Source organism: Miscanthus floridulus, chromosome 19, assembly GCF_019320115.1.
Source record: "Miscanthus floridulus cultivar M001 chromosome 19, ASM1932011v1, whole genome shotgun sequence".
Lineage (NCBI taxonomy): Eukaryota > Viridiplantae > Streptophyta > Magnoliopsida > Poales > Poaceae > Miscanthus > Miscanthus floridulus.
The window spans coordinates 14765810-14793037 of record NC_089598.1 but is presented as its reverse complement, the minus strand read 5'-3'; the positions used below and the strand labels follow the sequence as shown (position 1 = coordinate 14793037).

Here is a 27228-nt window from a genome sequence, read left to right as displayed (position 1 = left end):
GTGGGGAGCTAGTGTACGGCCAAGGGTAGGTTAGAGTCTTGATCGACCTAGCATCCGGTAGTATCCCTGATTGTGCGGCACTGATCGAACCCACGAATTGGACCTAGTTGTATCAAAGGTGACCTAAGACTACCTTGGTGCAGGTATGTCTAGGTTTGTGTTAGAAATAAACTCCCAGCTGGTTGCAATTAATTCGAATCGTCGTCTCTCCTAGATAGTGAGAAACTTGACGGAGCCCCTTCATCGTAGTAATTGGATTATGGAATATGATGATTCTGATGAATATAAAAATCTTACACCGGCTATGGTTACTATTGTTATGCTACTAAATGATATACCATATGTTTGGCATAGGTTAGTTGTTAATCCAGAGATGAATAGCTATAATTAACTTAATGACCGAATTATAAATGTATAGCTGAATTAGTGGCTTTTTATGCAAAATGGTGTCAAGCTAGCTCCACTTATAAAGCCTTGCATGATCCTTGAAGTCACTTTATTTTTAGTTTATGATGGGTAAGTCTAGCTGAGTACCTTCTTGTACTCAGGGTTTATTTCCCACTTGTTGTAGATAACACAGTCTTTCATGGCTATTGTAAGAATTGCTTCTGTCCTGCTGTGGATGAGGAGTAGGCCCTGAGCAAGGCGCTTCTACTTATATATCTTATCTATGATGCTTGTGTGGGTGGTGATCATGAACTGGCCTGTATTAAACAATGGTGTGAGATGTTGGTTTTAAAACTACTTTGCTTCTGCTACTACTACTGTATTTGGAACTTGGGTTGTACTAACTATAATCACACTCTGATGTATGGTAATGTATTTGTGAACCTTATGTAACAAGTGGCATGTATGTTGAATCATGTATGATCTTTGTTGTATGTTGGCGATGAATCGAGACCCTTCATGGTACTCGATGGACTATCGGGTTTATATGGGCTCAAGTATGATAGTGCGACTGCTTACGGGTTGCCATTGTACTTGTGCTCTTATAAATTGGATGGTTCTGCAACAGTGCCACTAGAGGAGGCCCATCCCACAAGATCAAGCCACGCTGGGCATGGCATAGGTCGGTGTGCGCCGCAAGTCTACATGAAGCGTCCTTGATGATGAAGGAGAATCTGATCGGATATGCTAGATATCGTATTCCTTATAAACACATATCATGTAACCAATCAAGATAGATACAATCGACCTATAACCCTACCCCTGAGCTATATAAGGTGGGTATGGACCCCCTCGAATTCATCTCTGATCTCATAATACAATCCACTAAAAGACATGGGACATAGGGTATTATGTCAAGCTAACGGCCTGAATCTGTCTAAATCGGTGTCTCTGCATTCTGTGTCACCATCTAGTTCCTATCACGTGGACCTCCACCGATTTATCTACTACTGTGGGCATACCCCTCGGTAGACACTGGCTAGATTTCATCGACAGGGGTGAATGTAGTCTCTGATGCATGGCGGGAGCTTGTTTAATCACCAGTTTGGTTGGGTGGTTGTGTTTTTTTAGTCACTCGCATAGTTTGTCTTATGTGTTTGTTGGGGACCTCAAGTCTGGGTTCTTTCTAAACTCGACTCATTGGATCTTTTTCTATCTTAATGAAATGATACGTAGTTCTCCTGTGTAGTTTAAGAAAAGATGTTTTGTTGTCCCAAATATGATATCATCAACATATATTTGACACACAAATAGATCTTTGCCAATTTTCTTGGTGAGTTGGGTGGTGTCAAGCTTGGCGATCTGCTTCAAATCATAGGAATCTTCTGATAACTTGTACACATGGTTATGATTCTTTGAATCTTCAAAACCGCGGAGTTGCTTAATATATACTAGCTCATTGATCTTGCATTCTTGCTATTGAAAGAAGCATTTTTGGCATCCATGTGATATAGCTTACGTGTTCTAGAAGAAAGAGTGGATGTTAGAGATATCAAGTTAGAATCAGATCTAGCCTATGAAGAGAAGCCGGTGCAAATTATAGATAGCAAGGATAGAGTAACCCGAAATCGTGTGATCAAGTTTCACAAAGTGATGTGGAATAATCATAGTGAGCAAGATGCTACGTGAGAACGGGAAGATTATTTACATGAGGTTTATCCAGCCTTTTATGAAAAATAGTAGGTCTTTTGAATCTTAGGACGAGATTTCAATAAGGGAGAGGGGCTGTAACACCCTCGTGTTAAGCATGCATTGGGCACTTGCATTTCATGAGCACAAGCATCATCCAAGCATTCATGAGCATGAGCATAAGAAGTTTCATCTCATTCACTTTATCTTTATCACATGTGATGTTCTTTATATACATATATATGCTTGCCATTGTGTGTGACCAATGCATGAAATGGTTGTGAGGTCACAAAAACACCTTAGACACACTATATATGCCACCGTCTTGCCAGAATGGTGACTTCACCATTGTGCGCTGTGCACCGCCATGCCGCCATGCACACGGCCAGAGCACGCCGTCGCTCCACCATCATCTAGACCTAACCCTAGAGCTCCACTAGGTCACCACAAAGCTATAGCCAGGCTCACCCGAGCATGCCATGGCCGAGGATGGCCGGAGCCCCATTGCACGCCTCCGCCGAGTCGCCATTAGCGCCGCTGCTGTAGCCAACCGTCATTAGAGGTCCGATGACCTACCTCATTCGATGCGGGAGGTTGAGTGGAACACGACGGAGTTAACCTCGTCACTGGAGACCTCACCATCAGCGAGCTATCACCGGTCAACCTCCATCCTCTATTTCTATTTTGCTGACAAGTGAGCCCCGTTGACCGTGGGCCCCATCTGTTAGTCTGAGTGTTAATTGATTTTCTTATTTGTTTTCATAGATTTGAATACATGTTTCAAAAAATCATATCTAGAGCTAGGAGTGTCCAAATCAAGTGAACCAAATTTTGTTGGATTCATCATAATGTGTACTATTTGATAAAAATATAAAACCTACTGTTTCGGATGTTTTTCTAGGAGAATTAAATTGAGCTAAATAAGTGCTTTTAAATTATTTTTAATCTTGTAAAATGCATAACTTGAGCTAGGAAAGTGATAAAATTGTGATTCCAATTTTTCTAATCTTGTGTTAACGTCCTCTAGCTAACAAAAAATACTAAACATATAGTAACCATACTTAGAATATGGTCTTCCTATTTAATCTTAAATAATTGCTAGTTTCAAGTGAAAATAAATGGGATAAAAATACATAACTAATGATCATGAAAATTTTTACACGGTGTTATGGTGCTAGGATGAATGTAATAAAAATATAAAATCTGTTGTTTGACACTTTTCACTATGCAAAACTATTTTTGCTAAAATAAGCCTGTGCAACTTGTCATTTTGTAGAGATGGATATACTTATCCAAATGGCATAAATTTTTACAATAGACTTTTAGGGTCATATGTAGGCTACTGTAATTTTCTCAAAATTTATTGTGCACTTTTGATATATTTTCCTTATTTCACCTTAGTGTCCAAATAAATTAATAAATGCATTTAAATAATTTATTTGGGCTTGACCATTAAGTTTTCTAAAGTGTATATGATGTCTATGAACTGTTGGTACCATTGGTTGTGCCCAAATTTGATTGCTTGTATGCAGTGAAATATTAATTGCTCTATAACTCAATTTTAGTGACTCTTTTGGACAGTTTCTATTGTTAAGTAAATTGCATGGGTAAAATGATGTTTGTTGTGAATCTTGTAAATAACAAAGTTGTAGATAACTTACTTATATTGCTTGTGTCAAATTTTGATGGCAATAGGCTAAATGTTTTGAGAGTTATAGCTATTGGAAGTTGGTCTCTAGAAATGCTTGTTCTCTGAAATTTTTAGATAGATGTATGAAATTGCTTTGTTTGACCTTGATAGCCATTGAATCATCTTGATATGACTAAGAAAGTTTTAGGCAGTTTTATAAGCTTTCCATAAAGTCCAACATCATAGTATTTGGTTGAGTAGAACTCTAGATATGGCCAAAATAAGTAGCTGCTGTTTACAGTAGGAAATGACTAAGTTAATTGTAATTGTTTGTCTTATGTGATGCTTGTATAGATGCTCAGGCTAATTGAGATTAGTTGTTAGCTGTAGGTTCTAGGCTTTTTTACTGATGATGAACAACTTTACCTTAGGTTACTAGAACTTGGTGAGTGTATGTTTCTTGTACTATAGAAGAGATATTCACCTACTCAGTAAAGATCAACTAGAAGAAAGTTATACATCTACTTGGTCAATGAATGTTAAACTTATCATACATCTTGTGAATAACCATGCTCATGCGTATATAATTTATCATGTCACCCCATCTCTTATGCATTCATGATACTCATTTGTGCATATGCATGCAATAGGTTCCTCGGAAGGAGTGACTCTACTCGAGTTCAAACCCGAGCACCAGGAGGAGCAACAGGCAGCCTAGGAGTAGGAGGTTCAGGCGAAAGGAGGAGTCAACATGGAAGATCTTCCTGAGTGTCCTGACCACCAACCTTCCTCGTTCTTGAAAGGCAAACCCTAGAACATTATAAGCCTCCTATATTTTTACAAACATCACTTGCGTCCTTTATGTTTGATGCATTAGGTTATAAGAGTTGATTGGAAACACTTGCTGCATATATTTTCCTTATCCAGATAAATATATCTTGAATCCTATGTAGGTTTAGGATTGAATATATGCTTAGCCATGCTTAGTCCAGTAGAAGTCAGGTGATTTTCTGCCACCTGCGAGATATAGGTAGATATCTGGTCACGGTTGGCTATAATTACTATCATGGAAATAACCATGTGTTGATGAATAAAAAGGAGACCGGGCGGAATTATGATAGAGAAGCACAAGGCATGGAGGTCTTGGTGTCTATTTATCCCCGCCTATGTCGGTTAAGGACCGATTCGTTGTACGTCCTCATATCATGTTAAACGCATGCCTAGCACTTAGCTGGCCGAATAACTCATTCTGACCACGAAGCCGAGTAGCTTAATTCAGGTCGAGACCCGGTAAGTGAAAGTGCACACACTGGAGACAGTAAGGATATGCGGGGAGCCAGTGATGTGAGTCCAAGGGCAGGCCGAGCCTGAACTTTCTGGCAGACTGGTAGAATCTCTAAGGGTGCGGCCCTGCTCGGACCCGCGACTGTACCTGAATTGTACCAAAGGTGACCCGACGGGGGAAGTATGGGTTTGTGTTAGGAATAACTCCCCAGTTGGTTGGAATCGATTCGAGTCGTCATCTCTCCCGGATAGTAAGAACTTGACTAAGCAGCGACAACGTAGCATTAATTGATGAAACTTGATGGTTATGGTTATGATGATGCTTAAATTATTACAACGGATATGGTTATTAATGTTTGTTAGTTTAATCAAGTGATTGCTCTAGTACATGTGCTAATCTAGAAATGCTTATTTGATTAGGTATTTAAATTAATGTTAGAGGTACCAAATCTCCAAGTTATGTTACTTAAGCTTTTATGCAAAATGTTGTCAAACTAACTCCACCGATAAAGTCTTGCATACTCCTTGGTGTCATACTATTTTTGGTTTATGATGGGTAAGTCTAGCTGAGTACGTTCTCATACTCAGGGTTTATTCTCTTTTGTTGCAGATGACATGATGTATCATGGGTACTGTAAGAACTGCCTTCATCCTATCGTGGATGATGACTAAATCATGGGGCATGGTACTCCTAAGATATCCTCTCTATTCTGCTTTTGCTGGAAATAACTGTAGTACTGGCATGTATTTAAACTAAGTGTGATGTTGATGTCAAACTACTTTGCTTCCGCTATTTAAACCTGGTTTGTAATAACTATGTGAACTTCGATGTATGTGAGATATTTGTGAACTATTTGTGAACTGTGATGTAACATGCGACTTGTTATGTTGAATCATGTACGATCTTGGTTTGTATGTTAGTTTGTTTGAGATCCTTCGTGATTTCATCGGATGACCGGGTTTATAAGGGCTCAAGTATGATAGTTTGATTGCTTCGGTGATTGCTATTGTACTTGTGCTCTTATAAATTAGACGGTTTTGTTACAATGGTTATGACTTAAATCACTCCAAATCCATACACATAAGAAAAATGCACCCTTCTTTGATTTGCTCTAGTTTCTGCTAGTGTTACAGTCATCGTCTTCTCTGCTTATAGCTCAATATAACTTTTATTAGTTTTTGAAAATCAAATCTTGTTTGGAAATATTAGTAACAATTTTTGAACTAAAAATGAGCAAGAGATACCCTAGGGCTCATCAATTCACATCTCTAGTCAATCTTATGTCGATCTTGGTCTCAAGTTGGTGTTCATAGATACTGGATATATTTAGGTCTTGTTTGGATATAGTCGGATTTGTATCAATCCACATATGGTTAGGTGAATTGAAGTGGAACTTGAACTAAATTTCACATCAATCCACCCAACACATGTGGATTGATGTGCCAACAATATGCATACAAGGCCTTACATTGATTGTGCGAATCAGACTATATCCAAACAAGACCTTACGTGGATTTATAGGGGAGGTGAGTATCTTTGTTTATTTATATTATATATAATATATAATTAAAACCATAGTCTCAAGCTCACCTAAGAGCATCTCCAAGAGACATTCTAGATTTCATGTTCTATATCTTCATTTAGCTATCCACTTCATAAAAATCCTTTCTCCATAATTCAACACATTCCAACAGACTAGCAATATCTCTAAGAGAAAGGAATGGAGTTTGGAGCAACGCAAACATGGCACTAGCTATTAGCCTCACATACACTAAGATAGCAATTCATATTGGCTAATCAAATTTAGCTACCCATGCTCATGGGATAGCATGTCAAATGGGATAGCAATCGTGTTGGCCAGTCTCTTGGAGTCCATTTTTCTAGAGCTTTAGCTAAAATAACATTTACATGTTAGATACCAATCTTGTTGGAGATGCTCTAATAAACGGATAAAGAAAGGAAAAAGAATATTCAAGTATAGTATTTTTGGTTTAAAGGTAAGGAAAAAAACAATTTACAACCTCAACTGCATTTAACATGTTTTGCCTTTTCAAAGTCCCATACAAAATATGAACCTCTTTTTTAGAATACAAAATATGGACTTGATTTACTATCGTGAACTATTCTGCAAATACACGCTAGCGCTACGTCATCGTGGTAGCTACTACTCTAGAAACTGCTAGCACCTAGACGTTCGATCTAGGCACTAGCGTCCGGACGCCCCCTCAGCGCTCGACCCCCCTCGTCCGCTACCCAGTCCGCACTCCCCAGTGCACGCCCCTTTCCTAGTTTGGCATCGGACACTACCAGCACGCCCTCTGGCGACGCACACAAGGAGCGGATCCGCTAGCGATGGTACGAGACTAGGGCAGCAGCATGGACCGACGCTGCCGCCCTGAGATTGCGCACCCGTGCGAACTGCCGCTGCTGCGTCTTCGTCGAACGAAGAGCCCCACTAACACCGATGAACAGGTGACCCACGATGCCTACGAAGAGCCCCGCTAGCCTCTGTATTGCGCGAGTCCGCACGCCCCAGATCGCCCCGTAGCCTGTCGCGTCTGCCCCATGCCCGCGACGAGCATGCTGCATGCCCAGCGCCCCCATGGCCACAGCACCCCCGCGTCCGCCGGCCCCAGCACCTCCGCCCGCTAGGCCCCGGTGAACCACGCGCCCCCATCTGTCCTGGCTCGCCCCTCCCCGACCGAATAACATAGAGAGCTAAAATAAAACACGTGCAACAACACGAAAACAACTACTGTAACATTAGGCTAAAGCAGCTGAAACACCATGAAACATATATATTGCAACAACAAGGAGCAACAGCTGCAACATTAGGATGAAGCGATTGAAACACCATGAACATATTATTACAGCAACAAGGAACAACAGCTAAAATATTAGGATAAAGCAGCTGAAACACCATGAACATATTATTGCAACCACATCGAACTAACTACTGTAACAATAGGCTGAAGGAGCTGAAACATTTAGAACATATTATTACAACACTGTTGTGAAGCATATGAAACAACGCTCGAAATAAAAACACTTGCAACAATATGGAACAACTACTGCAACATGAGGTTGAAGCAACTGAAATATACTGCAACATCTCAAGCAGTACTACTACAACATCGCAAAAACATCTGTTACAACAACATAAAAAAATCTCATTGCAACATTCGAAATCATATGTTGCAACATCAAAAAAACCATTGCAATACGGCAAGATCTGACCTCGAGAGCTCGCCGGAACCCTAGCCACCGCCGCATCCCTTAGATCTAGAGGAGGAGGATGAGGGCTTAGATCAAGAGGAGGAAGTGGAGGAGGAGGGCTCAGATCTAAAGAAGAACCCACCTACCTCGCCGGAAGTCGCCGCCGTCACCCTCTTCTTCGGTGGCACGGAGGTCACGGGAGGGAGGGAGGGGCGGCTCGTCGGAAGCCACCGCCATCGCCCTCCTCTCTTGGGACATGGAGGTCGAGGAGGGAAGGAGGGAGAGGGGAGGGAAAGACGGGCGGCTCGCCGGAAGCCGCCGTCGCCCTCTCTCCGATGGCATGAGGTCGCGGAGGGAAGGAGGGAGGGGGAGGGAGAGAGGGGCAGCTCGCCGGAAGTTGGCGTCGTCGCCCTCCTCTCCGGTGGCATGGGGGTCGCGGAGGGAGGGAGGGGCGACGGGCGGAGGACGCACGGCTCGGGTGGGGCGGCACCGCGAGCGGCGGCGAGCGTCTCCCTACAGAGCAGCAGGCTGAGTGACGTGAGGCAGGTGGAAAGGATAAGCAAGGGGAACTAGCGAAGGAACGCGAGCCGTCCGGAGGTGAAGAAGCCGGACGCCACACGTATAGCATTACCGTACTACTCCTAGTTTCACTGTAACGTCCGCATCTCACTCTCCCCATCCGACGCCGGGACTGGCATCAGCTTCCCCTCCATGCTCCGGCTCGAGCAATATCTCCGGTTGCTGCCGGCGACCACCCACGCCACAGCGCCCGCGTTGATCTCGGCTTCCTCTTCCCTCTCCTGTACTCTCCCGAACCTCAGCGCCCCCCGGCTTGCCCACTCGCGTCCTCCCCCGCCCAGAGGCAAAACGTCGAGCGCCGTGCGCGCCTCGGCGGGGCCGGACGCTACGGTGAAACGCGCGCCCGAGATGGCCCAGCGGGAGGTGGCGCGGGCGGTCGCGGATCAGGCGGTTGCGCGTTTGGGCGCGCGGCTGCTGCCGTCCGCCGTGCCTGCCGACGTCGCCGAGTTCCGCAACGGCGCCGGGAACGCCGTCGGCTCGCTCGACGTGCACCGGGGCTCGCCTGGCTCGTCGGTACACTTCTTTAGTACTCCTCTTTCTTTTTTCTTGTAGTAGTACTGTACCGTATTAGTATGATACAGCTTCTTGTGTGGTTGCATACCACAAGATAAGGGCGTACTACTATACTGCTCTGTAAGATATTCAAGAACTTATTTACTTAATCCAAAGTTCAGTAGTAGTGTAGTAAGTGCGTAATACGGTTCATTGGATCTCCAGTGTGGCTTGGCATCGCATAGTATGCGACTGCACCATTTTTCCTTGGTATATGCAAATACATACACCACCTGTCCACCTCATGATATAGCATCTGTATTGAATGTCAAAACATTGCTTGTGTTTCAGTTCAGTTTAGTATGGTTTGGGCACTTGCTGACCGCCTACTTCTCCACAAGATTGTGGGAGGGTATTTGCCTTGGGTAATTGTTGTCCACTGATCCATTCAAGGTGAATTGTGAAAGTTTTAGATGCAAATATTGCTAATACAACTCTACCGAAGCATCTTGTCAGTTATAGATTAACACTTGTCCATTTGAGTCTTAGAGTATTGTTGTGAGACTGCTGATTTCCTGATAAAGAAAGAACTGCTGAATTGACACCGGCGATGATCCATCCTTGTGCTTGTCAAAACTGAAACTGTAATCGCAATCCAATCTTAATATCACTGTCATATCTGCTGTTGTCCTTGAGCTGATAGTTCAATCTGAAAATGTGATTTCAGTCATTGAAAATAACAGTGTCATTGAGAATGGAAGAACAATCTCTTGTTATCAAAAAGCTTGCACTTTTGCTACTGTTTTAAGATGTAGAAAGAAATGATGACTGGACCTGATGTGTGTTTCCTTGTCTACAGATTGATTTCATGCTGCAGTCCTCGCTTCACTGTAAAGTTCCAAATGGTGCCATTGACATCACCTCAATTCTTATTTTCCTGAATGCCTCGACGGACGCACCACATTTCCTATTGGAGCTTATACAAGGCAGCTCAACTTCAATCGTGGTGATTCTGGACCTGCTTCCCCGGAAAGACCTCGCGTTCCACCCAGATTACTTGCAGAAGTACTACGAAGAAACTCGAATGGATGAGCAGCGTGGAAAGATCGAAGAGCTACCGCAGACTCGTCCATACAGATCTCCGTCGCTCTTTGTGCGCAGCGCATGCTCACCTACAGCGATAATGGTCAGCATTGACTGTGGACAAGGAGGTGAGAAAGCCTTGGAAGAGATAATGCATGGACAATTAGCAACAGTCATTCAGGAGGTTCTTCAGATTTGGCTTGACAACTGTGTTGATTCCACCACAGAAATGGATGAGGTGGAGAGGGACTGTTTGCTCAAGAGGGACCGGATTGTAAGATCGAAATCGATTGAGGTTGATCTGACTGCAAATCTTCCGAGGATGTTTGATCCGGATGTGTCCAGTCGGGTCATAACTGAAATCCGGAAGGCCTTTGGTGTACAAGAGCCCTAAGTCATTCATAAATACAAGCATGTAAGTAGTTTATTGTAGAGAAACGTTGTTATGGGTCCATAAACCCTCTTGTTTGAAAAACTGAAAGTATATGTGATAAGCTGTGTATATACTGCCAAGTGATAACTGAGATGATGAAAGCGAGCTATGCAGGTGAAGATGATCAAATAAATGTTAGGACCAGGTTTCCAGGAACAGAGTCTCATCAGAGTTCCTAGTAAGCTGTTCCTGCTGTATTGAATGGAGCTCTGTATTTTGCCGCATCTTGTCCTGTGAGGTTGTTCCATGTCAGAGCCGCAACTCCTGAAAGCTCAGATGCATACAACTCGTGGTAGTCTGTCTCCAACACGAGACCCAGACCCAAATCCAAAATGAATCTTCAACAGAATATCTATATGGAAGGTCAATTTTAAGTGTCATGAGAGGTATAACACAAATTTAAGTATCCTTTCTTCTGGAGATCTATTTGCAAAAAGAGTTCTCTTTTAGGTATGTTGTTGGATAAGACCAAAAATAGGTATTGAACTCTTTGCTGAATGAGTCTTCTATTTTGGGTAACGGTTGTTGGTAATGCTATAATGTTTGATAAAATCACACACGCGTGATTTCTTTTCCTACGAGATTCCTTTTGATCCAAAGGGGGCTTCAAATAAGTAGCTAGTGTCTTTTGGGCATCAGTGTTTTGTCCCCTCTCGGGCGTTGGATAACCCGTGACAGCCGTTCCGGTTATGTATTTGCTGGAATTCACATCAGTAACTTTTGGAATTTGACATTACGATGAAATTTTGTTTCTCAATGTTTTGTCCCCTCTTGGGCGTTGGATAATCCGTGACAGCCGTTCCGGTTATGCATTTGCTGGACTTCACAACAGTAACTTTTGGAGTTTGACATTATGATGAAATTTTGTTTCTCAATTAAATTCACGTATGTATCCAATCAATGTTTACAAGTCGCCCGATTAATCGTGATTAATCGCGATTAGTTGGTCCGGTAGGTACCATGACCTCGATTAGAGACTTCGACTCGATTAGCTCGACTAGAAACCTGGTCGTCCGACTAGTCGACGACTAATCACAATTAGTCATCCGACCAGAGGGCTGCACGACCAGGCTGGGCACTGCCTTCTTTGGGCTTGCCTGACTGGGCTTCCAGGTGAGTAGTTGGGCTGCCAATTTGGCCCACTAGGGTTTGTAATATATATACAAGAGGCTGCTGCTCTGCTCTTTCTCTCTTCTCCTCTCCTGTGCGTAACGGCTGCTGCTGCTCTGCTCTTTCTCTCTTCTCCTCTCCTGGCTGTTGCTGCTCTCGTCTCCTCTCCTGGCTGCTGCTGCTCTCCTCTCCTCTCCTCTCCTGGCTGCTGCTGCTCTCCTCTCCTCTTGAAGGGTCGAGATGGCGACTAGAGGGGGGTGAATAGTCCTTTTTAAAACTTAATCATTTTGGCTAACCGAAACAAGTGCGGAATTAAAACTATCGGTCTAGCTAAGACTACACCCCTCTATCTATGTTCTCTAGCACCTTTCAAAGATACTAATAAAGCAACAAAGGTGTCGGGCTAGCTAGAGCTCTCCTAACCAATTCTAGAAGCAAGGTCACACAAACCTATGCCACTAGTACTTTAAGCAACAAGGGAGCTCCTATACATGCTAGTAAGCAAAAGCACAAAGCCAACTAAGCTCACTAGCAATGCTCAATAACAAGGCAACCAATGCCGAATTAGAGAGCGTAAATACTTAGCTACATAAACTAAGTAAAGCGACTAACAAGGTTACACAAACCAAATTAGACACGCAAGGGAGCTACTTCTATGCTACACAAGCAAGAAGATAATTAGCAAGCTACACAAGCTAACTAATTACTAAAGCAACAACACAAGCTCAATGTATATAAAAGTAATTGCAAGCTTATGTAACGGGAATGCAAACCAACGGGAAGAACAATGTTGACACGATGATTTTTCTCCCGAGGTTCACGTGTTTGCCAACACGCTAGTCCCCGTTGTGTCGACCGCTCACTTGGTAGTTCGGCGGCTAATTGGCATCACCCGCCAAGCCCGCACGTCGAGCGCCACAAGAACCTACCCCTTGAGTGAGGGTAGCTCAATGACACGCTTTACTAATGTTGCTCTTCGCGGCTCTCGCGGGGCGAGCACAATGCCCCTCACAAAGCACTTCTTCAGAGCGTCGTACAAGCTTCTTACGGGCTTCGACGGAGACCACCACTAAGCCGTCTAGGAGGTGGCAACCTCCAAGAGTAACAAGCACCACCGGCTTGCAACTCGATCACCTAGTGCCACTCGATGCAACCTCACGATGCAATCACACTAGAATCGCTCACTCACACAATCGAATGATCACTATCAAGTATGTGTGAGATAGAGGGCTCCTAAGCACTTTCAAGCATGGACACAAAGTCCCCTAAGGTGCTCAGCGCCAGCCATGGCCGAATGCCACTTCTATTTATAGCCCCAAGGGCTAAACTAGCCGTTACCCCTTCACTGGGCAACTGTCGGGTCGACCGGACGCTCCGGTCGTGTTGACCGGACGCTGGACCTCAGTGTCCGGTCGCCCGATGACAACCATGTGTCACCTGCGTTCAACGACATTCTTCCGATCTCAATGGTCATCTTCTGACTGGACGCAGCAGCGTCAACTGACCGGACGCTGGACCCTCAGCGTCCGGTCATTTACAGTAAGGTACCGACCTTGACCGGATGCGTTCGGTCGCACGTGATCGGACGCAGCCCAGCGTCCGGTCATACTCCAGCTCCTGCGTCACCATGCGTTAGCCTGACCAGACGCGCCCTGCCAGCGTCCGGTCACTTCCAGTGCCAGCGTCCAGTGCACTCTGTGAGACCCTATCTTTTCTATGTAGGGCGCCGGTAGCACCGTCGGACTGTCCGCACTCTACGGGCTTACACTCCGCCGGTGGAGTTTCTTCACCAAGTTGATCCACATCAACTCCAACTCCATCTCCTTTGTAAATGTGCCAACACTACCAAGTGTACACCACCATGTGTATGCGTGTTAGCTTTTCACAATCATTTCCCAAAGGATGTTAGCCACTCAACTTGCCACGCCACTCGATCCTAGCGACGATGCAAAGTTAGATCACTCGAGTGGCACTAGATGACTGATATGCAAACAAGTTTGCTTCTCTTGATAGTATGGCCATCTATCCTAAACCCGGTCATAAACTTCTCTACACACCTATGACCGATGAAATGAAATGCCCTAGGTTATACCTTTGCCTTGCGCATTCCATTCCATCTTCTCCAATGTTGATGCAACACATGCACCAACATGATCAACAATGATATGATCCACTTCATATCATCACGTGATCATATTGGTTCATCAATCTTGACTTTACTTGCTCTTCACCGTTGCCATTGTCCATCGGCGCCAAGTCTTGCTCAAGCTTCACCGCCACGCGGTCCATCACTCCAAAGCCTTCGACTTGCCCTTCACGCTTGCAACCGGTCCATCAAGCCAAGTCTTGTCTTGATCTTCTCCACCTTGATCACATGACTCAATGTCATGTCTCATGTGCAATAAGCTCCTTCATCATCACATGTGTGAGCTTTGCAACATCTCCAAACCATTTTCACCTTCATGGCATATGTTGCTCACACACATGTACCTGTGGACTAATCACCTGTGTATCTCATATAAACACAATTAGTCCACCTAGGTTGTCACTCAATTACCAAAACCAAACAAGAACCTTTCAATCTCCCCCTTTTTGGTAATTGATGACAACTCTACAAAGATATGGAAATTAAGCTCTTTTGGATTCATGTTGCTTGCTCAAGCAATTTTACCATGTGAAAATGATTTTGGACAAGTACCACAAACCTGAAATGGTAGTATTAGCTCCCCCTACATATGTGCTAGAGTGTTTGACTTTACGTTCGCACATATGCATAGATTTAAATTATAGGAGAGTAATTACTACCGAATGATGCTAAGGTGTATAGAATAAACCTTTGAAGTGTGTACCAATCGGAGTTGCACCTTTAAGTTCATCCTTAGCACCATGATTAGCTAGATATCACTTGGAAATAAAAGCACTAGATACCTTGTGAGATCAACATTAAGAGCAAGGTACTAGCATTACTTGAAAAGCATACCAAGTGTCTAGCTATCATCCTATGCATGGTAGTTATCAAATCATCGTTCAAGTTCTACAACTAGCATACACCACACAAGCATGCATATTTGAATTTGAAAACTTATGCAATGCAAGCAAGCACATGAATATGCACATATCAAATGCAATCAATCAAAGTTCATGAGCTTGCTCCCCCTACTTGTGTGCTTCTCTTGTCCAAGAATTTTGATCCATCTCTTTTCTTCAATGTTGCTCCCTCTTTGTCCATGTCCAACCTCTATTTCTTTTATATCTCATCTCTCCCATTGTACAATCTCTCCTCCATTCAATCAAGCTTTCATATCTTTGTACAATCTCTCCCCCTTTGTCATCAATTTCCATAAAAGGTGTGCTTCTTATTGATGCAAAGGTATGCATTTAGGGTAGATGGTTGAGGCTTGAATCTTGCATTTTTTATGGACATCACTTGATTGTTAGAATGACACCTTTTGTAAATACCACTTGTAGCTTGTACCACTTGTATCTTGTGTAGGGCTTCTTGAGATACCACACATAAGATTTTTGATCTTGTGATCAATTTGTGGGACACCTCCCCCTATGTGATAGCATGGGTCATCCATTTGATACACTTGAACTCTTGTAGTTGAGGGATGCATTCTTTATTTGATGATCACTTAAAGTTGAGGATCACTTGTGGAACCATCGTTATGTGTAGATACCACTTATAGGAAGTGAATACCATTTGAAAGAATCTTCTAGTATGGAACCACTTGTTTGATTTATCAATAAGGACCATTTCTTGAACATTTGCTATCTTCATGAGTACCACTTATAGGATATCACTTGTGAGTTGATCTAGACATCACTTATGAAATCTTGATGAAATACTTGAGTCTAGATACCACTTGAAACATACAAACTAGATATCCATTTGCATTGTTGTCTTGTGCTTGTACTCTTATCACTATCATGAGCTTCTATGATTGACTTGAACTAAATTAATTTGCCTAAGCTTTCAAGTCTGGTTTGAACCAATGATAAGCTTCTTCACACCTCTTGCAAGGGTTATCTTACCAATGTTGTACTTGTCACTTGTTAGCAATCCAAATTGAGTCAAGTACTTGGGTTTACCAGCTCATGAACAAATTCATATACTAACCACTAGATCAAGTAATCATTCAAACAATAGTGGTAGGCTATGAATTTAAATATTTCATTTGTTATGCATGATCCTATGAAGCATGTACTATATGTACTAACCGCATACTAGTAAGGGATGAAATGATCATGCATATTACAATGATACCTTTGCTATGTTGGAGTAGAGAATAGTCACATAGATTCCAATTCATTACTCCAATAGCAATGTGAAGTCCAATTATAAGCTTGGTGAAGACCAATAGATACCATGTTGAATTTTATTCTTCACCCATATGAGATGAATACCACTTATGATCAAGTGCACTTTCTTGTTGTGGTTGACTTGCTTTATCTTTTGATCTTTGCTTACATGAGAGTATCAATTTGAGAATACCACTTGAAATATCATGATTAGCTCTCTTTTGGGTGTTACTTGCTTTTCTTGATCAACCCTATTGATTTGCTTCAACTAAGCATCTCAAATGTTCCTCGGATCACCACTTCCATGTTAGCCTTCCAAGTACCACACTTGGTTTACTTACACATAGGCGGCAAGCCCCTACACTAGGGAGAAGTGACCTCTTTCCAAGAACCATTGTGGATACTCACTTGAAATAACTTGATTGATTGATCCAAGTGATGGACTTAACTTGATGAGTGAACTTGACTCCTTCTTTTAGTCCTTTTCTTTCTTCTTGTTTAAGTTCTTTTCTTTCTACCAAATGATTTCCAATAGTCACTAGAACTTAACCTTTCAACTTCATCTTGAGTTTGATCTTGATCTTTCAATTTGAGTACCGAATGTGTGCAAAGTACACTTCACAATCAAATGGCCTTGTACTCATATCTTGTCATGCTTCTAGATCATCTCAAAACCAAACTTAGGTACCTCAAACACTTGTAAACATGTTTCCAACTTGAGGACCTTTCAATCAAAGTGACTCTAGATCAATTCAACATTTGTCACTTTTCTGACAGATTTTGTACCATTCAAAGAAATAAGCATATCTCCCAAAGTACAAATCCAAATACCACTAAATTTGGTGGAGGTGTTCTTTACTAAATTATCTAGCAGCTGTAATAATTTGAGCTTCATTTGACTTCTAGACTGCTGCCATATATCAATTCTTCCACCACTGCTACATGCTGAAAACAGCTACACTATAGCTGACAAGATTCACTCCAAAACTAAAGCATTTCTTATCCAATTCTCATGAAAATTTTACAGCATCTTATACCATAAGTCTAGAGCATGTACACCAATTTTCATGCCAATCCAATAAGTTTTGATTTCTCAAACATGGCTAAGTTCACAGCTAGCTCAGATTTTGTAATATAGGATAGATTTCAACAATTGAGCTATACTTCATCAAATATGAATCAAACTTGATACTAACTTGTTTGAATACTTCCATAAGACATATATCCATTCAAACCACTTACTAAAAGTCATCTCATGAATTTATCCAACACAAATCAATCCAAACTTGATTACTAAGTAATTATCCATTCAAACATCTCATAGCAAGCAATATTGCATATTTATCCAATTCAATCAACTCATATGCACCCAAATGAAATGATCAACAAGAGATATACCTTGGTTAGCTCATGATCATCCAACTAGCAAGCTTCAACTCAATTATTTGCAAGTCATCAAATATATCCAATGAATCACCAATAACTTGCAATTGACACTTGTATGTTGTAGCACATTTGGACTTCACTTAATTTTCTCTTGGCATTGGGTTTGGATGTGCACTAAGCTTCATAACTTGATTCAACATATGATGAACAATGTGAGATCAATTGAATCAAGTCTCCAATGCTGATGGTACCTACAAACAATCATCCACTTTTTGATGGTACCCAAACAAGTTTGAGTCCTCTCAAGTTAGGAGCAACATACTTAGGCAACGCCTTAGTATGAATAGCAAAATGTTTTGCAATAGCAACCATAGAGGTACCATCACCATCCTTCTTAAGCATAGAATCATCATCAATTAAAATAGGCTTAGAAGTGTTACCTAGGGGATATGAATGTGCCATGTGTCCCCTTTCTCGGTATGAGTAGCACCTTCTCTTTGATTGAGCCTTCTTCTCAAGCTTGGTAGGACACTTAGAGGCAAAGTGTCCCATACTTTCACACTTGAAGCACTTGATGTGAGCATAGTATTTCTTCTCATCTTCATTCTTGCTCATCATCTTGGCATCTTGAGTTTGCATTGGATGCCTTGCCTTTCCACCCCTTCTTGTTTTCTTCTTCTTTATCATCAAATCACCATCATCTTCATGGTTGATCTTGATTTGCTCTTGGGGTGTCTTCTCTTGCTCAACTTGTGGCTTTGGTTGAGGCTTCTCTGGTTGCTTCACCAATTGCTTGGTTGGGCACATTGAGGTAAGATGACCCCAAGTGCGGCACTTGAAGCACTTGACATGCTTTAGCCTCTCTTCTTCTTTTATATTCTTGAGCTTCTCAATGTTAGGGCAACCATTTGCAAGGTGTCCCGCTTCATGACACCGGTAACACATGGTATGAGAAAGCTTTCTTTGTTGTAGCTTCTTCATCTTTCTTTCTCTCTTTCTTTCACCCTTTGTCATCTTCTTCTTGAAGCCAAGGCCACACTTGTTACTATAGTTTCTTTGAGTCTTCAATATGTGCTCAAAGGTGATTTTTGAGTTGTAGCACCTCTCTAACTTATTGCTCAATTTCTTCACTTCACTTTTGAGCTCATTGTTCTCCTTCAAAAGGTTAGTCTCACAAGACATAGAAGTAGAACAAGCATCTATTTGTGAAGAGCATGGCATATCTAATAAATCATCACAAGAGGTGGATACATGCTTCTTGTCTACATCACAAGGGTTAGCAATAGTATGTGATTGATCAATTGACCTATGTGATGAACTCTCATTGTTTTTAAGTTTCTTTGTAAATACTTTAATGAGAGAAGCATGTTGTTCTAATAATTCATCATGAGATGCAAGTAGTGTCTCATGATTCAATTTAAGCTCATCAAGTGAAGATTTATATGCATCAAGTAATTTCTTATGTTCTTCACAAGAGTTCTTTAGAAACGAGTTTTCATTTTCTAATTTCAATGTTTTAGCTTTCTCATTTTCTAAAGACATGGTCATGCTAGCAAGTCTACTAACAAGCTCATCATATGAATCAATATGATCAACCACATCATCATTTGATACCTTAGTGTCACCTTGTGACATGGGACAATGTGGTGTGGTGGTTGGGCTTGTAGTAGCATCATCATGGCTTGAGCATGAACCATCATCACCATTAAGTGTGCATGGGGTAGCATCATCACTTGCAACACTTGTGGCATAATCATCAACATTGTTAAGTGAACTTGTAGTAGATCGATCATCATCATCGTCACTTGACCATGAGGTGGAGCAATCTTCCACAATCACCAAATTGTGGTTTTGCTCAACACACTCATGTGCCTCCTCCTTGGGCTCATCATCATCATCGGAGACCGTCCCATATTTTTCAATGAGATAACTCCAAATCTCATGGGCGGTCTTCATGTCCATGATCTCTCCAAATATGCAATCATGCAAAGATCTATACATGATGTTAGTAGCATGGATGTCAAGATCTAGGCATTTCTCTTGTGCTTGAGTTAGATTATCTTTATCCAACACATGAGAAAAACCTACATCTACCATCCACCACATTTGAGGGCATACATATTTAAAATTACCTATCATCCAATTTTTCCATCGTGTAAAGTGTGTGCCATCAAAGATGTGTGGACAATCAACATCTAGCCCATAATCCGCCATCCTCTCGGGTCGGTGAAGACCACAAATGAGAGACCTAGCTCCGATACCACTTGAAGGGTCGAGATGGCGACTAGAGGGGGGTGAATAGTCCTTTTTAAAACTTAATCACTTTGGCTAACCGAAACAAGTGCGAAATTAAAACTATCGGTCTAGCCAAGACTACACCCCTCTATCTATGTTCTCTAGCACCTTTCAAAGATACTAATCAAGCAACAAAGGTGTCGGGCTAGCTAGAGCTCTCCTAACTAATTCTAGAAGCAAGGTCACACAAACCTATGCCACTAGTACTTTAAGCAACAAGGGAGCTCCTATATATGCTAGTAAGCAAAAGCATAAAGCCAACTAAGCTCACTAGCAATGCTCAATAACAGGGCAACCAATGCCGAATTAGAGAGCGCAAATACTTAGCTACACAAACTAAGCAAAGTGACTAACAAGGTTACACAAACCAAATTAGCCACGCAAGGGAGCTACTTCTATGCTACACAAGCAAGAAGATAATTAGCAAGCTACATAAGCTAACTAATTACTAAAGCAACAACACAAGCTCAATGTATATGAAATTAATTACAAGCTTATGTAACGGGAATGCAAACCAACAGGAAGAACAATGTTGACACGATGATTTTTCTCCCGAGGTTCATATGTTTGCCAACACGCTAGTCCTCGTTGTGTCGACCGCTCACTTGGTGGTTTGGCGGCTAATTGGCATCACCCGTTAAGCCCGCACGTCGAGCGCCGTAAGAACCTACCCCTTGAGTGAGGGTAGCTCAATGACATGCTTTACTAATATTGCTCTTCGCGGCTCTCGCGGGGCGAGCACAATGCCCCTCACAAAGCACTTCTCTGGAGCGCCGCACAAGCTTCTTGCGGGCTTCGACAGAGACCACCACTAAGCCATCTAGGAGGTGGCAACCTCCAAGAGTAATAAGCACCACCGGCTTGCAACTCGATCACCTAGTGCCACTCGATGCAACCTCACGATACAATCGCACTAGAATCGCTCACTTACACAATCGAATGATCACTATCAAGTATGTGTGAGATGGAGGGCTCCTAAGCACTCTCAAGCATGGACACAAAGTCCCCCAAGGTGCTCAGCACCAGCCATGGCCAAAGGCCACTTCTATTTATAGCCCCAAGGGCTAAACTAGCCGTTACTCCTTCACTAGGCAATTGTCGGGTCGACCAGACACTCCGGTCGTGTTGACCGAACGCTGGACCTCAGCGTCCGATCGCTCAATGACAGCCACGTGTCACCTGCGTTCAACGACATCCTTCCAATCTCAACGGTCATCTTCTGACTGGACGCAACAGCGTCAACTGACCGGACGCTAGACCCTCAGCGTCTGGTCGTTTACAGTAAGGTACCGACCTTGACCGGACGCGTCCGGTCGCACGTGATCGGACGCAGCCCAGCGTCCGATCATACTCCAGCTCCTGCGTCACCATGCATTAGCCTGACCAGACGTGCCCTACCAGCGTCCGGTCACTTCCAGTGCCAGCGTCCGGTGCACTCTGTGAGACCCTATCTTTTCTATGTAGGGCGCCGGTAGCACCATCGGACTGTCCGCACTCTACGGGCTTACACTCCGCCGGTGGAGTTTCTTCACCAAGTTGATCCACATCAACTCCAACTCCATCTCCTTTGTAAATGTGCCAACACTACCAAGTGTACACCACCATGTGTATGCGTGTTAGCTTTTCACAATCATTTCCCAAAGGATGTTAGCCACTCAACTTGCCACGCCACTCGATCCTAGCGACGATGCAAAGTTAGATCACTCGAGTGGCACTAGATGACTGATATGCAAACAAGTTTGCTTCTCTTGATAGTATGGCCATCTATCCTAAACCCGGTCATAAACTTCTCTACACACCTATGACCGATGAAATGAAATGCCCTAGGTTATACCTTTGCCTTGCGCATTCCATTCCATCTTCTCCAATGTTGATGCAACACATGCACCAACATGATCAACAATGATATGATCCACTTCATATCATCACGTGATCATATTGGTTCATCAATCTTGACTTTACTTGCTCTTCACCGTTGCCATTGTCCATCGGCGCCAAGTCTTGCTCAAGCTTCACCGCCACACGGTCCATCACTCCAAAGCCTTCGACTTGCCCTTCACGCTTGCAACCGGTCCATCAAGCCAAGTCTTGTCTTGATCTTCTCCACTTTGATCACATGACTCAATGTCATGTCTCATGTGCAATAAGCTCCTTCATCATCACATGTGTGAGCTTTGCAACATCTCCAAACCATTTTCACCTTCATGGCATATGTTGCTCACACACATGTACCTGTGGACTAATCACCTGTGTATCTCACATAAACACAATTAGTCCACCTAGGTTGTCACTCAATTACCAAAACCAAACAAGGACCTTTCACCTCTCCTAGCTGCTGCTGCTCTCTTCTCCTCTCCTGGCTGCTGCTGCTTTGCTCTTTCTCTCTTCTCTCCTATGCATGATGGCTGCTGCTCACGCGCCTCCAGTCTTCCCCGTGCGCCTCCAGTCGCCGTTCTTTGTGATGAGCTGCTCCGATGATGGTATGTGCCTTTCCCCTCTCCATCTTCTTCCCTCCCCCCCCATCTCTCACTTTGCAGCCTCTCTGGCTCTCTACTAAACTGCTAGGTTGCTTGCTATGATGTACTGTTGTCCCTCTGCTATTCTCTAGCTCTCCATCGTCCATCCTAAAAAGTTGTTCTTCTGCAGATGTGGACCAACGATGTGCAAATGTGGAAGTGTACATGCCTCCGCCTGACCTTGAAGGAGGTGTTCTAGATTCATCAGTTGGGTCAGATCCTGCTGCCATGGCTTCCTCATCTACTCTAGAAGATATTCCTTCCCTAATTGAGAGGGCTATAGCAAAACTACCTCTAGATCTTGCTGCCCATGCTGTTGACACAAAGAGAAAGGCAAGATCTCAAGACCCAGGATGGAAGTATGGGTGGTGGCTAGATCCTTCCAAGAAGGACTTTATGTAGTGCATATTTTGCAGAAAGGTAGTCCCATCCGGAATATGCAGATTCAAGCAGCACCTTGCTGGGGGGTATGGAGATACAATAAAATGTCCTAATACTCCAGCAATAGTTAGGAAGGAGATAGCTGTTTATCTGAAAAAGAGTTCAAGGATTGTTCTTGTGGAGGTACCTGTAGAAGATGAAGATGAAGATGAAGATGAACAAGATGTTGCTGGTGCAGAAGAACCTGTAGGCTGCCATCACTTCTTTCACTATATCTGCTGCAGCAAAACCAGCAACTCAAAAATAGTCTAGGTCAGTGAGTTCCGTGCTTTGCAAGTTACCAGAAGAAGTAGTTGCAGAGAGGCACAAATCCAAGCAAAGTCAACCTACACTTGAGCAGTGCACAAAGAAAAATAAGGAGGCCAAAGTAATTGTTGATGATCATGTTGCTGATTTCTTTTATGAGAATCGCATTCCATTGAACATCATTAATTCAAGAAGCTGGGAAGTTTTGCTTGAGTCAATTGGACAATATGGTCATGGGTACCGCTCACCATCATATCATGATGTTAGGACTCCGCTGCTTGAAAGAGCTGTGAACAGAACAACGGAGTTGAGGAAGAAGCATGAGGAGGCTTGGAAGGAATATGATTGCACCATAATGTCCGATGGGTGGACTGACACAAGCCACCGCCATCTCATCAATTTCCTTGCTAACAGTCCAGCAGGGACTTTCTTTCTAGGGTTTGTTGATGCTTCAAGTGAGATAGCAAATGCGAATATGTTGGCTGACTTGTTGGAGAAGCAAATTAATAAGGTTGGGAAGGAACACGTGGTGCAGATTGTCACTGACAATGGAGCCAACTTCAAGGCAGCAGGGAGGCTTTTAATGGAGAGGATCCCACATCTATTTTGGACACCATGTGCAGCCCATTGCTTGGATTTGTTGTTGGAGGATATTGAGAAGATCAAGGAATTCCACACTTGCATCAACATGGCATAGAAGGTGATCAGATTCATGTACAAGCATGGGAGGGTTCTAGATCTAATGTGAAATAAGATTGGAGGAGATCTTGTGAGGCCAGCTGTAACTCGCTTTGCCACTTCATTTCTCACATTGGCAATCCTGCATAAGAATAGGAGTGGATTGAGGAATTTAGTGGTTAGTGATGAATGGCATGCTACCAGTTTCTCTATCACTCAAGAAGGCCGGCGAGTTGAGAACATTATCCTTTCAATGTCATTTTGGAATAAAGTGGAATTATGCCTAAGAGCTTCACAACCACTTCTTGTAGCTCTAAGGATAGCAGATGGAGATGAGACACCAGCAGCTCCTGAGATTATGGCAGCCATGGATGTTGCAAAGGCCGCAATCAAGGATTCTTTGCAACGCAAACCAGATTTACTCAAAGAGGTACTAAAATACTATGACAACAGATGGGAAAACCAAATGGAGCAACAGCTGTATGGAGCAGCCCTATACTTGAATCCAAGCAAGTTCTTTGCCCTAAAGGAAAAGGATAGGAGACAAGCAGGAAGGCTGAGAATCATGTTTAATCAAGTTATGTGGAAGATGGTGACTGATGATGAGGAGCAGAACAAGATAAGCAAGCAGGTAGAAGACTATGAGAGGGCTGAAGGTGAATCCTTCTCACAGCCAGGAGCAATAAGAGATAGAGATAGAAAAAATCCTAGTAAGTTCTCTAATAACTATTTCCTTCCCTTTTTCTAAAAGCAATCAGCAATGAACTAATAATGGAATTCTATGTTTGAAATGGAATTATGGAAATTACAGTGCTTTGGTGGGGTGCATATGGTGGCCTCACATATGAGCTCCAATGTTTAGCAAAAAGGATTGTTAGCCTTTGTTGCGCTGCATCTGGATGCGAGCGTAGTTAGAGTGAATTTGCTGCTGTAAGTGCTAGTGTACTACTGCTGAGTAATTAAGTATGGTAGTAAACTAGTAATATTGATATGTGATTCTGCATTATATTTTGTGTAGGTCCATACAAAAAAGAGAAACCGATTAGAGCACCAAAGGTTAAATAAGTTGGTATATGTCAGTTACAACCGCAAGATGGAAAACAGATTTAAAAAAATTAGAGAGCTGGGTTCCAAAGGAAAGATATGCAATCCACTCTTGCTTGATGAATTTTATTGGGAAAATGAATGGGTCAATGAAAATTGTGAACCAGAACCAGTTCAGGAAGGTGGTGGCGATGCTATGACTTGGGTTGTTGTGGATGAGGCTATTGGTGCAACTCAGGGTCTAGAGGGACGTAACTTGCCTAGGGCTGCTGCTACTCGTGCTGCTGTTGCTGCCCCTGTGAGGCGTACTTATGCTAGTAACAAGAAGCGTCCAAGGAATACAGTGACTCTAACTCAACATATTGATGAAGTTGATGATGAAGACCAAGATCAGCATGTAGATTCAGCAATAGCAATGGAGGAGGATGAAGAATCTGCACCAACTGAAACTGGAGATGGACCAACTGGAGATGGAGATGGAGGCTTCACTTTTAATGTTGATTTGCTTAATTAGATGGCTAGTTGCCTACTTTTGTTGGACTGTTAAATTAGATGTCAATGTTTGTGACTGTGTTGAACACTTTAGCATATTAGCTTGTGTACTGAACTTGAACACTTTAGATTATGTGTACTGAACTTGTTTGCTAAATGCTAGTTATTTGCTACTGCAGCAGTGCTGCTGTTGAGCTATGTCAAGATCAAGGCTACATTAGTGTTGCTAATTATGGTCTTCTTTGGTATTTTAGGCTTCCAGCTGCAAGTCAGCAAAAAAATGGAGTTTGGGACAGGAATATGGACCTCTGGACATGGCAGAAAAGAGAAGAAAACAACTCCCACAAGTAAATCACCACCTAAACTCAGTAGGAGACAGAGATGCTCTTGATGCTTGCTTTATTGTGTATACTATATAGTATATATATGTATATATATAGTAGGTATATATATCCTGATATATAGGACGACCATGGGTCGACTAGGTTCGACTAATCGTCTTGGTCGACGATTAATCGCGATTAGTCTTTTGGTCGGTCCTATGGCGACTAGGTTCGACTGGACGACTTGAAAACATTGTATCCAATTGTGCATGATAATATGTCAAGGACTCCTGGCAATGGTTTGTACTTGTACTCGAGATTAGGAAAGTTGCATGGACGAGTTTTTGAATTCAATGTGTGAATTCATATTGTCTTCAGAGTAGTCAAATGATTGAGGATAAGATGTCCAAGTATCTTCAAAGTATAAAAGGAAATGAGAATTCCAGCCGAAATGAGTTCATAATCACTTTGGGATTGTTATGACATTTTACATGGAGTATTCATTTATACCAACATGAACACTTATGAGGTTTGACTGCTTTTTAATTTTTATATCGGATCCAGTCTTTCTCCCCATGGGAGACAGGAAAAAGAAAGGCAACCCCAAAGTTTTAAGAAAGGCAACACCAAAGTCTTGCAGGGGAGGGAGCATAACTGCAAAGTGCAAATACGAGATCAAACGCAAAAGGCTTGAAGGTAAAACTGCAAATTGGGAATCCATGCATGCTACGGATAGAAAAGGAGAAATTTGAATTTAATGAGTGCCTCAGATGAACGCTTTAGAACTGGACATCACCATGCCTGTGCAGCAGGACATTCATCCAGAATTCACCAATTGCGTGAATCATCACTGCCACGCCAACCGCGGGGGGGGGGGGGGGGGGGGGGGGGGGGGGGGTTGGCGGGGATGGGGGTGTTGTTAGAAAAAGAGACGAAGTCCAAACAGATAGTGCTGCAGATCGATCTGGAGACGAATTAAGGAATGCAGAATCCTCTCAGATCGATCTCGCGAAAATACAATTGCAGCGCCAAGAAAAATATTAGAGCGCAGACTCTGCACTGGGAATAGGGCTGCAGCAAACAACAGGAAGTCAAGAACTGGACCAGAAAAACAGATTTGATTTGATGTGCAAGAACCCCAGCAAAAGAGACGAAAATTGGTTACGCCAAGAAGCAAAGCAAGAACTAGTAGTACTGTTTGACAATTTTGCCACCAAAAAGCATGGTTCCAAACGAGCGGTGGTGGAGAGGCGAACTAGGAAGGGTGGTACTGGGCAGTGGATAGCCTCGATAAATAGTCTGGACGGACGACGGACGGCCAAGTTGGATTCGATATGGACAGACTGATCTCCCAGATACGCCAATCATCGCCAGGCACCGCGGCTCCAGCCTGTTCCGCCTTTGTGCAGTGAAACCTGAAGGCCCGGACTGGTAAGGGAAAAAGTACAGAGGTTTTTACTCACGTGTCATTTATAAAAGTTGATAATTACTCACGAGCCATAAAAAAAGTTGAGTTTTTATAGGTGTCACTGCTCTGAACTCTTTTGTCCTCCACGCCACTTTTGTCAGATTTGCCTCTAACAGTGTCAAACTGCGGGTGT

The 27228-nt window shown here is 42.9% G+C and overlaps 3 protein-coding genes across 3 annotated transcripts; all 3 read left to right on the top strand.

The window, feature by feature from the left end:
* Positions 1–8802: 8802 nt before the first annotated feature.
* Positions 8803–10950, top strand: LOC136528607 (red chlorophyll catabolite reductase-like). Its single transcript, XM_066521567.1, has 2 exons — positions 8803–9299; positions 10138–10950. The coding sequence occupies exons 1-2, from the start codon at positions 8919–8921 to the stop codon at positions 10753–10755; spliced, it is 999 nt and encodes a 332-aa protein (XP_066377664.1). The 5' UTR covers positions 8803–8918; the 3' UTR covers positions 10756–10950.
* Positions 10951–22288: 11338 nt separating this feature from the next.
* LOC136525601 (uncharacterized) lies at positions 22289–23787 on the top strand. The gene is made up of 4 exons (XM_066518538.1): positions 22289–22367; positions 22534–22762; positions 22847–23030; positions 23122–23787. The coding sequence occupies exons 1-4, from the start codon at positions 22289–22291 to the stop codon at positions 23785–23787; spliced, it is 1158 nt and encodes a 385-aa protein (XP_066374635.1).
* A 348-nt stretch (positions 23788–24135) lies between these two features.
* Positions 24136–25326, top strand: LOC136525600 (uncharacterized). The gene is made up of 3 exons (XM_066518537.1): positions 24136–24478; positions 24580–24641; positions 24787–25326. The coding sequence occupies exons 1-3, from the start codon at positions 24136–24138 to the stop codon at positions 25324–25326; spliced, it is 945 nt and encodes a 314-aa protein (XP_066374634.1).
* Positions 25327–27228: the final 1902 nt, after the last annotated feature.